At 41.5% G+C, this 12,022-nt stretch overlaps 1 protein-coding gene across 6 annotated transcripts in view; it reads left to right on the forward strand.

The window, feature by feature from the left end:
- The window catches only part of NAV3 (neuron navigator 3), a 454,524-nt gene that overhangs the window by 293,439 nt on the left and 149,063 nt on the right, over nucleotides 1-12,022 (forward strand). For all 6 annotated transcript variants that reach the window (XM_030214020.1, XM_030214022.1, XM_030214018.1 and 3 more), the window contains exons 6-7: nucleotides 1,023-1,091; nucleotides 11,671-11,810. In XM_030214020.1, the coding sequence (XP_030069880.1) occupies nucleotides 1,023-1,091; nucleotides 11,671-11,810 (209 nt within the window). The remainder of the gene's footprint in view (nucleotides 1-1,022; nucleotides 1,092-11,670; nucleotides 11,811-12,022) is intronic.

A 12,022-nucleotide genomic window follows, 5' to 3' on the forward strand; every position in this document is an offset into this window, starting at 1 on the left:
GGGGGGGGGGTGGCGATGCTGGTCCGGATAATTGGACATCCTGATGATCGGCGTTCAGATAATCGGTGTTCTAGGGATAGTACTAGGGAAGACCAACTCTATGGATAGGATATTCAGTTGCTCTTCTGATATTTATGCGGAGAAAGTTAGGCCAGCAAAATGGCTGTCTGAACTTAAATTGCATAGGCGGTAATTCTATAATTTGCCGTCTGAGTCTAGGCGCTCCAGAGCTTAGCACCAATTCATTGTGCTAAGATTCCATTATAGAACACTGGTACAAGAAGGCATTGACGTGCCCGTCTTTACGTGCACCCTCTTACTCCATGTCAGTTGCAGGCATAAGTTGGCGTGCTTACGTTCACCGAGTGGCATGTGTAGTTTGTAGCATTCTGTAAATTATGCGTGTGCCTGGGAGACACGCCCATGGTCTTGTCCATGTGTACACACCCCTTTCAGTTAGGCATTACCTCATAGAATAGTGCCTATTGCATATAGGCGCCTAACTGTCAATTAATGGAGCCTTTGATATGACCAAGTGATGCTTACCTCTAGGCGCCATTTTATACAATTGTAGAGCTAGCAGTAGTCACAGCTGAATATGTATATTGAGCGCCATTCGCTGTCCAGATAGCAATGCTGAACCTATGGAATACATTGAAATGCCGCAGCCAGCGTTTATGGGACGCTGACCACGGCATCTGAATGTTGACTTGTCTGCTTATTGCAGTTGTAACAGCTGGGTTAACAAGACGAGGGGAAATGGTGACCTTTATCCAGTGTCGGTAAAGATCATGATGTCTTTGTCTTCTATGTGCATCGTGTTTCCAGCCTGTTAATGCATTTTCCTCAACAGCTCATTTGCATTAATTCATAATTTGAATGTTAATTTGAGTTTGTGTTTTTTGAATGCTCACAAGTTCTATCCCATCTTCTCATGTCGTCGTTTGCTGGTAAGTCTTGTGCTTTTCTGTGCATTTTCCAATGAGTCCTTGACTTTAATTTCTTTGTTTCTTCTTACGCAGTCTGACAGCCAGATATGCAACTCAGTCTAATCACAGTGGGATTGCAACCAGTCAAAAAAAGACTACTAGGTCAGTTGATATCTAATTTACTGCATTCTAGTGCTCCTCAAATCGAGTTCATGAATGTGGGGTCGTCTTCCACAGACAGCGCAGACACTAAGTAAATCCATATGTCTTGTGTTTTATAGACGTTAGCTGTACTGCCTAGAGTTCTGGCAGCTGCCTGCTCTGCGGACAATGATGAGTTGGCTACTTAGCAATGTTAAAAAATGTTCTTTGAACACGGAAACAATTTGAAGTCAGTCCATACGTGCTGTAAGTAGTCCCTTATCAGGAAGCTTAGTCACAGGAAAAGGCTGAATCAGACTATCCAAATTGTACTTTACTGGAACCCATCCATTTTTTTGGAAACTGCTTTGGACAACAGAGCCCTGGGCTTTCTAACTTTAACCCAGTACTGATACAGGAAGAGGAGTTTTCAGAGTGATTTTCACCCACGTAAAATGACTTTCTGAAAATTGGGCACCTTCACTTTCTAAAAAAAACTCTTTATTGAGGGGAGGTGTTTCTGAAGAGTGTTTTGGCTGGGGCGGATTACACACACAAGTTGCATTTCCAGTTCTGTCTGTGGACCTTTGAAGCAGAAATCTATCCACACAGAAAGTAGGTGTAAGTGATCATTTGAAACTGGTGCCGAGTCCGTGAGTAAAAAGGATGGATGATGTGTGCTCCAATACAATCAAATAAAAGTAGAGGGTGGACAGTGGACACCCCAGCACAGGAACCGGTGCTTAAAAAATGCTTTATTAAGTGCTAGTACAGCAGGACCCGACACAGTCTGTGTTTTGGTGTAATAAAACGCCTACCTCAGCGGTCACAATAATAATCAAACTGATATAGATAAAACTGTTCAGGAAGCTCCGTCCAAAACTCAGTTCAAACATCCAGCAAAACCCGAAGGCGTTAACAAAATGTTAGGCTGAAACATGGACCGTGTCGGGTCCTAAGTACATAAGTATTGCCACACTGGGACAGACCAAAAGTCCATCAAGCCCAGCATCCTGTTTCCAACAGTGGCCAATCCAGGTCACAAATGCCTGGCAAGATCCCCAAAAAAGCTCAATACATTTTATGCTGCTTATCCCAGAAATATGCAGTGGATTTTCCCCAAGTCCATTTTAATAATGGTCTATGGACTTTTCCTTTAGGAAGCTGTCCAAACCTTTTTTTTAAACCCTGCTAAGCTAACCACCTTTATCACATTCTTTGGCAACTAATTCTAGAGTTGAATTACATGTCTCCGATTTGTTTAAATTTACTACTTCACATGCCCCCTAGTCCTAGTATTTTTGGAAAGAGTAAACAAATGATTCACGTCTACCCGTTCCACTGCACTCGTTATTTTATAGACCTCTATCATATCTCCCCTCAGCCGTCTTTTCTCCAAGCTGAAGAGCCCTAGCCGCTTCAGCCTTTCCTGCTGTACTAACACTTAATAAAGCATCTTTTAAGCACCAGTTCCTGTGTTGGAGTGTCCATTGCCTACCTTCTACTTTTATTTGATTGGACTTCCTACGTGGAGGTTCTTCCTGTTCGTTTGTTGTTCCTGTGTGCTCCAATACATACATTTTAAAAGATCATAATATAAGAACATAAGAATAGCCATACTGGGTCAGTCCAATGGTCCATCAAGCCCAGTATCCTGTTTCCAATAGTGGCCAATCCAGGTCTCATGTATCTGGCAGAATCCTTTCTTAAAACGTCATTTATTGGTGACAGTTCTAAGCTGTCTCATCACACAGCAAAAGTGAGTCACTCGGATTGATAATTATTCAGTCTCCCTCCTAAAACAGTATCGCCTGAAGCCTAATGTGAGGCTTGAGACTCTCCCAACAGATCTGGCTTTCTGGATACTTATAAAACATGGAAAAGAAAATAAGATGATACCTTTTTTATTGGACATAACTTAATACATTTCTTGATTAGCTTTCGAAGGTTGCCCTTCTTCCTCAGATCGGAAATAAGCAAATGTGCTAGCTGACAGTGTATATAAGTGAAAACATTCAAGCATTACTATGACAGTAAAATAGATACCATTGGAGATTCTACATGGAATGTTGCTACTATTGGAGATTCTACATGGAATGTTGCTATTCCACTAGCAACATTCCATGTAGAAGGCTGCGCAGGCTTCTGTTTCTGTGAGTCTGACGTCCTGCACGTACGTGCAGGACGTCAGACTCACAGAAGCAGAAGCCTGCGCGGCCACATTGGTGATCTACAAGGGCCGACTTCTACATGGAATGTTGCTAGTGGAATAGCAACATTCCATGTAGAATCTATAGAAATCAAACAAAATAAAACATGGAAAAGAAAATAAGATGATACCTTTTTTATTGGACATAACTTAATACATTTCTTGATTAGCTTTCGAAGGTTGCCCTTCTTCCTCAGATCGGAAATAAGCAAATGCGCTAGCTGACAGTGTATATAAGTGAAAACATTCAAGCATTACTATGACAGTAAAATAGATACTATTGGAGATTCTACATGGAATGTTGCTACTATTGGACATTCTACATGGAATGTTGCTATTCCACTAGCAACATTCCATGTAGAAGGCTGCGCAGGCTTCTGTTTCTGTGAGTCTGACGTCCTGCACGTACGTCCTGAGCGGCCACATTGCTGATCTACAAGGGCCGACTTCTACATGGAATGTTGCTAGTGGAATAGCAACATTCCATGTAGAATCTATAGAAATCAAACAAAATAAAACATGGAAAAGAAAATAAGATGATACCTTTTTTTATTGGACATAACTTAATACATTTCTTGATTAGCTTTCGAAGGTTGCCCTTCTTCCTCAGATCGGAAATAAGCAAATGCGCCAGCTGACAGTGTATATAAGTGAAAACATTCAAGCATTACTATGACAGTAAAATAGATACTATTGGAGATTCTACATGGAATGTTGCTACTATTGGACATTCTACATGGAATGTTGCTATTCCACTAGCAACATTCCATGTAGAAGGCTGCGCAGGCTTCTGTTTCTGTGAGTCTGACGTCCTGCACGTACGTCCTGAGCGGCCACATTGCTGATCTACAAGGGCCGACTTCTACATGGAATGTTGCTAGTGGAATAGCAACATTCCATGTAGAATCTATAGAAATCAAACAAAATAAAACATGGAAAAGAAAATAAGATGATACCTTTTTTATTGGACATAACTTAATACATTTCTTGATTAGCTTTCGAAGGTTGCCCTTCTTCGTCAGATCGGAAATAAGCAAATGTGCTAGCTGACAGTGGATACTTATAAAAAGCATTCATAAGGCACACAGTGTTTGTATTCATTTGCCTATTATGATTACCTCGGAATCCAAGACTGGCCAAGGGTCCTGAGGACCAGTCCTGGCAAGCTTAAATGACCCACCTGACACTTTGAAAAACAGATTAATTCTAAAGACGATGGAATAAAAACAATGTAGAGAACATGGAGTCAAGTAGTTGCGTGATTAATTTGGTCTGTATTGCTGAGATCTTGTGCCGAGGTGCTTTAAATAGAGGCAAGACCCAGCGGTGTGTCGCGTCACGCCTGCCTTCCTCTTTCTTTCCTTTCCATTACCTTTGACAGACGGCTGCAGGACTCCTGCGGCCTATTGGATTAGGGTAATGAGAGAAAGCAAATGGATTTTTAAGTTTGTTTTAAAGCACTCTTCAGGGTGGAGGGTGAGGGAAGAGATTATTGCAGGAATTGCTGGGGTCAGACAGCCAAGGACAGAATGAATGCAGGGGCAGTCAGCTCTAGGCTTTGCTGAAAGGTTAGAAAGGGGAAGAGTGCAGGCTGCTGGCCACCAGGAGCCTAGAAAACAAGTAATGGCACAAGCCCTTAAATATGAAGCCCTTAACGCATGGGAGGGCCTCAGGCAGCATATAAGGTGCCAGGCAAAAGTTCTCCAGCAACACAGTATCTGGAATCCTTTATGGATTTATTTGCATTTTTATATTCTTTTACTACTACTACTACTACTTATCATTTCTGTAGTGCTACTAGACATACACAGCACTGTATATTGGACATGAAGAGACAGTCCCTGCTCAACAGAGCTTACAATCTAATCAAGACAAACAAAAAGGACAAATAAGAGATAAGGACAAAGAGTAGCAAGATTCTGGAATCCTAAAGAGCAGCAAGATTCCGTGCAGAATCCCAAAGAGTAGCAAGATTCTGGAATCCTAAAGAGTAGCAAGATTCCGTGCAGAATCCCAAAGAGTAGCAAGATTCCGGAATCCCAAAGAGTAGCAAGATTCCGGAATCCCAAAGAGTAGCAAGATTCCGTGCAGAATCCCAAAGAGTAGCAAGATTCCGGAATCCCAAAGAGTACAAAGTTCTGTGCAGAATCCCAAAGAGTAACAAGATTCTGGAATCCCAAAGAGTACAAAGTTCTGTGCAGAATCCCAAAGAGTAGCAAGATTCTGGAATCCCAAAGAGTATAAAGTTCTGTGCAGAATCCCAAAGAGTAGCAAGATTCCGGAATCCCAAAGAGTAGCAAGATTCCAGAATCCCAAAGACTACTACTGCTTATTTCTATAGCGCTACTAGACGTACGCAGCGCTGTACACTTGAATATGAAGAGACAGTCCCTGCTCGACAGAGCTTACAATCTAATTAGGACAGACAAACAGGACAAATAAGCGATACGGGAATTACTAAGGTGGGAATGATAAAACATGGGTACTGAACAAGTGAGTAAGGGTTAGGAGTTAAAAACAGCATCAAAAAGGTGGATTTTAGGTTTAGCCTAGATTTGAAGACAGCCAGAGATGGAGCTTGGCTCAGGAAGTCTGTTCGTGTAGTGGGTAGTCCTGGTGACGACATTACAGTTGTTGTGATATCTTTATGCTTCCAGGGTGTTAAGAAAGGGGATGAGATGGTTAATTAGCAAATTAAAGTCTGTTTTTAAAATATAACGTGTTTGATGTGTCCTAGCAGTTTGCTACTGCATGTGTTGCAGAGGGGTGAGCAAGAAGGGCAACCATCCTAGGCGATAAACCGATTGGGGGCAGAGGTGAGAGGGGCTGCGAGCACCATTGCCACCCTGTTGAGTCAGTTGGCTGGTTGGTAAGCATAGTAACCCAAAGGGAAGTGGCTGCTGAAAGCAGCCCTTGCCTGGGGCACATTTTTGCCTAGCAGCTGCCCAGCAGAAGGGTATTTTTAGGTGATGATATCATGAAAGATTTTCAGCCACTGTTACCATTTGCCTGCCAGACAGACATGGGACAGGTATTGAGCAGCCTTTAGTATCTGAAGGTCTCGGTAACATAAGGGTCAGCAAACAAGGTTGTAGGTGAGACATTTGCATGGGACTAATTCAGTACATCTGTGACCTGCTTTTAAGGCCAGCGAAGAAACGGCTTGGGCTCCTCTGGTTTTTGAGAAGTGAATGTCTCATGAAACAGTACTCACTAAATGTCAGATGGTGGCAGCAGAAGACAGACAAAATACGGTGGGCTTTAATATTAAGCTTTAACTCATGGAATAAGAAAAATGATAGCCATCACAAATGTTATTACCGGAACATTCTATTTCCCTGGGTCTAAGGACAGTATGTATTGCTAATAGATACTCAGTACTTGCGTTCCAATGTCTAGAAATTGTATTACACGTATGTATGAATTTAGGATTCCAGTCATGTCTGTGGAGTGCTTTACTGTCGAAAATGAAAAACTTGGATTGGGTGATTGTCACATAGATTGCAAATAAGAAAATGGCATAGCCTGATGTTGCCTGATGGTGAAGTTACAGCCTAGCACAGCAGCAGGGTCTGGACATGCTGGGATAAATGGTAGGGGGAGATTGGAGAGTTGGAGGAGAGGGACAAGGAGGGAAGAAGGTCGGTGATTTTATTATTTTTTTTATTTTTGTTACATTTGTACCCCGCGCTTTCCCACTCATGGTAGGCTCAATGCGGCTTACATGGGGCAACGGAGGGTTAAGTGACTTGCCCAGAGTCACAAGGAGCTGCCTGTGCCGGGAATCAAACTCAGTTCCCCAGGACCAAAGTCCACCACCCTAACCACTAGGCCACTCCGATGTTTTGGATATGTGAATTTGAATGTACAACTATCCAGAGCAGTACGAGAACAGAGAGGAAGAATTTCAAGTGGTCAGACCAGCTGGCCCAGTTGATCTTTATCAGCTGTCATTTACTGTGGTACAGTATATCGTGGGTCAGATTTAACTTAGGCCAGAAGTACGTGGAAAAATGTAAAAACAAAACACAACCCCCCCCTCCCCCCAAAGGAGGCTAATGTACTAATGTGATAACAAGGGCCGTTATACCACGATACTATCTTTAGTGATAAATAGGGAGGTTAAAATTCTTGTGATAACGATGTCCTTACCGCAAAAAAATCTTAACTATACTTCTGTGAGGCATAGTTAAGTTTCTTGCAAAATGGCTGTCTGTTAACATCTTATTATTTTAACGTGTTACATAGGTACGTGTTTATAGGTAATAAGCTCATTTATATTGTTATTCCACTGTTTGTGCAGAGATTTTACACAGGTGCTCACAATAGGTAAAGAATGTATATTAAAATTGATAAATATGCCAATGGACAACAAACTTAACTCACCATAATGTAGATGTGACCTTTAGTGCAGCTTTGTACATCGATCTTACAGGCCATCCAGGATTTTACATTCTTGTGGATTCTGGAAAAGGATAGAAAAACGTAGAAGGATTTTTTCCCCCCTCCCCCCAGATTTTAAGGTTAGCAACTTGGAAGAAATGTTCCCAAGTCCTTTCTGCAAAAAGATCTGCTTTGGTTTTTTTCCCACTGGAAATTTCTACTCTTTCAGACTTTGCAGATATTAAATCCATGGCCAAAAGATAACTCGTTTTCAAAATTATGCAAGGCAAGTGACCTCTTTTTACTAAAGCCCATTTTATTCCTAAGAGCTTCTTTGCGAATGCTATGTTACATATCATGGGAGTAATTCTGTACGGAACCATCTAGTTCAGATGGTAAGAAAGTTTGTCATTGCCAATATTCTAGTCATGTATGTGTGTATGTAAAGAGTTTCTGGCTAAGTTGTATTCCGTATATACACATTTAGATATGTTGATGCATAGTATATGGGTAGGTGTTCACATAGGTGGTATGGGTGGGGGCATACTTACGCATGGAGTAAATATTCAGTGTTTTTGCTGACTGCCACCGGCGTTATTCCGCAATATTCAATGCTGGACCATGTTGAATATCCAGTTTAGGTGGTGCCAGTTAAGTCGATATTCAGAACTTAAGAGGCCATGGGGTTGCCACATAAAGATAGGACTATGTTTATGCATAGGGGGAGGAGTGGCCTAGTGGTTAGGGTGGTGGACTTTGGTCCTGGGGAACTGAGGAACTGAGTTCGATTCCCGGCACAGGCAGCTCCTTGTGACTCTGAGCAAGTCACTTAACCCTCCATTGCCCGCCACTTTGAGCCTGCCATGAGTGGGAAAGCATAGGGTACAAATGTAACAAAAATAAAAAAAATAAATACATTTCCATGTATGTGATTACACTGGCTGGTTAAGTGCTGAATATTGGCATTTAATCGGCCATGTTCTGACTCCGCCCCAGGAACGCCTCCAAAATAGCTGGTTTTCACTCATTTTCAGCAGTGATAACCATAAGAACACAAGAATAGCCATACTGGGTCAGAACCATGGTTCATCTAGCCCAGTTTCCTATTTCCAACAGTGGCCAATCGAGGTCACAAGTTCCTGCAGAAACCCGAGTACCGGCAACATTCCAGAACCCCCCAAATAGTTTCAACATTCCGGAATCCCAAAGAGTAGTAACATTCCATGCTACCAATCCCAGGGCAAGCAGTAGCTTCCCCATGTCTGTCTCAACAGCAGACTATGTAGACGTTTCCTCCAGGAACTTGTCCAAACTTTTTTTTTAAACCCACTTACACTATCCGCTGTTACCACATCCTCCAGCAAAGAGTTCCAGAGCTTAATTTATTCGTCGAGTGAAAAAATATTTCCTCCTATTTGTTTTAAAATTATTTCCATGTAACTTCCGTGAGTGTCCCCTAGTCTTTGTAATTTTAGAACGAGTAAAAAAAAATCGATTCACTTATACTCGTTCTACACCACTCAGGATTTTGTAGACCTCAATCGTACCCCCCCCCCCCCCCTCAACCATCTCTTTTCCAAGCTGAAGAGCCATAACCTCTTTAGCCTTTCCTCATACGAGAGGAGTTCCATCCACTTTATCATTTTGGTTGCTCTTCTTTGAACCTTTTCTAATTCTGCTGAAAATTAACGCATAGCTCTGAACAAGCATTTTTAACTGATCAGCAGCTATTTCTGGCTGGTTAAATCATTTTGAATATCAACCAGGTTAGATTATTAAATCTCATAATGTTGGCGCGAGCATTTACACCAACTCAATAGCTGGTATAATAGTTCACTCCTTAAATACAGGCATGTTTCAGCCACTTAAGCTAGTATTTTTTTTTAAAGAAAACCAATTGCCTATTTTTCCTTGGAGATTAGGCTTCAGTTAGGCACTTTCCTAGCACCTAAATCTAGGCACATGCCCTTCACATGACTTTTCTTGAGCAGTGGCTTCCTTCTTGCCACCCTGCCATACAGACCACGTTTATGGAGTAGTCTTGAAGTTGTTGAAGAGGTTAACATTTTTCTCAGTGTCAACCAGAGACCCTCTGTAGTTCTTTTAATCTCAGGCCTCAGAGCAATTTCCCTCACTCAATTTCCTTAACCCAGAGCTACCGACATTGGTGAGAAAGCGTCATTTATATATTTATTTACTTATATTTGTAAACCACATTTCCTGAAAACGTGTTATGTGGTGAATGACATCAGTAAAACAATACGTGAAGATACAGTTGAAACAGTACTGCCACAAACATAAATAAACATTCCAACTCTCTCAGATCAATCCCCCTCATTCGCCCCACATGCATACCATCTCAAATAGATAATAATGGGTTGTACTTTACAATAACGGACCTGACAGTAACCCCAAGGGGTATTCAGACACCCAATTAAATTTTCTTATAGCCTTATCACAGTCTTGTACCCCTGAATAATTTTATTGCAGACTTTGTTTTGGCAGCTCTGTGTTGAGTATGTTTAGACCTTTGCTTCAGATTTACTTATACAACAGAAACAGTTTGATTTCCTCATTCAGGTGTATTTGAGTCAACACAGGTAGTGTGATTGGACACACTTTTTAACTTTGGGCCTTGTTAAAGCAATTTTTGCTATGTGATAGGGTGTGTAAACTTTTGGTTATTATTCTTTTAAGTATTTTTGGAATATCTCTATAATTATTCTTTCACATTTGAAGTGCAGAGTGTGTTGTATAGATCAGTGAAACAAGCTCATATTTTAATGCATGTTGAATTGTATATTTTTAGACCGTAGAAGACTTTTGCAAGGCACACACACTTTTATATATTTTCCTTGTATTTATTGGAGACATTTATGAATTTGACATAAAGACAATGGTAATGAAACTGAGCTAATTCAAATGAGTTGTGTTCTATTAAGGTTATAGGTATAATAATTTAGTTATAGTCTGTTCATAGGTCTGCAGCCTGCTTTGAAATTTTTGGGTAGGTCTTAGACTTGCTTAAATATAGTCATCCTCTTGCCTTACATAAGAACATAAGAATAGCCATACTGGGTCAGACCAATGGTCCATCTGGCCCAGTATCCTGTTTCCAGCAGTGGCCAATCCAAGTCACAAGTACCTGGCAGAAAGCCAAAGAGTAGTAACATTCTGGAATCCCCAACAGTAGCAACATTCCACGCTATCAACCCCGGGGCAAACAGTGGCTTTCCCCATGTTTGTCTCAATAGCAAACTATGGACTTTTCCTCCAGGAACTTGTCCAAACCTTTTTTTTTTTTAAACCCAGATATGCTAACCACCGATAACCACATCCTCCGGCAAAGAGTTCCAGAGCTTAACTGTTCATTGAGTGAAAAAATATTTAAAAGTGTTTCCATGTAACTTCCTTGAGTGTCCCCTAATCTTTGTACTTTTGGAACACAGGGCCCTCCTTTGACTAAGCTCTGGTAAACACCAGCATGTGATTGATTACTGTGCGATGCTCAGAGGCATCCCACAGTAACTTTGCAATCTGTGTGCACAAACCGTGCGCTAAAAAATCATCAAAAGTTTTACACAGAGGACATGTGTCTGGGGCTGGAGAGGGGGCATTTTTGCGCTAAGCAGCACAGCCACGTTACTGCGTTCCAACTGATTAGCACAGAATTAGTGCTAAAAAAAATGGCCTTAGCATGCAAGAAAGACCCACATAAGGGTCCAGCTTAGTAAAAGGAGCCTATAGTGTCCTTAGACTGTTACTCTGGGAATGTCAGTGATTGTATGTTCACACACGTTCACATTTATGTGCTGCAGATCAATGTTGACACGTAAGCTGGTTAAACCTGTTCATACTTATTGCATTGAACTGTTCAAGAATAGTCAACCCTGGCCTTTTTTTTTTCCTGTTATTACTGTGACCACACAGCCTCAACCCTCATTTAATGCTTGCCCAGCATGCTTCTCATCCTGTGCTCTGAAATAATACAGAATCCTATCCTTTCAGGCTTCCGGGGCCTTCCAGGGTGCCAACTGCAGGCAACAGCGTCAAGGTTCAGGGAGCTTCCAGTCTTAACCGTCGAAGTCAAAGCTTTAACAGCATTGACAAGAACAAGCCTTCACATTATGCACACGGAAATGAAAAAGGTAGGTGTGGCAAACACAGCGTGATGCTGTGTGCAGTTGATGGTGATGCTGGATAAGTAGGGCTGCTGCCCTGCCTCATGGATAAGTCATTTTATGCCTTTTCAAACAGCAGAATCGTGTCTTCGACTGGCCTTTTCTGTTGCTTTCTGCTTTTGTCTTTGGTCCAGACTTCGTCTGTGATAAGAAAGCTGTCTGAAATGCTTTAATTGGAA

This window comes from Microcaecilia unicolor, chromosome 9 (genome assembly GCF_901765095.1).
Source record: "Microcaecilia unicolor chromosome 9, aMicUni1.1, whole genome shotgun sequence".
NCBI classification, from domain to species: domain Eukaryota; kingdom Metazoa; phylum Chordata; class Amphibia; order Gymnophiona; family Siphonopidae; genus Microcaecilia; species Microcaecilia unicolor.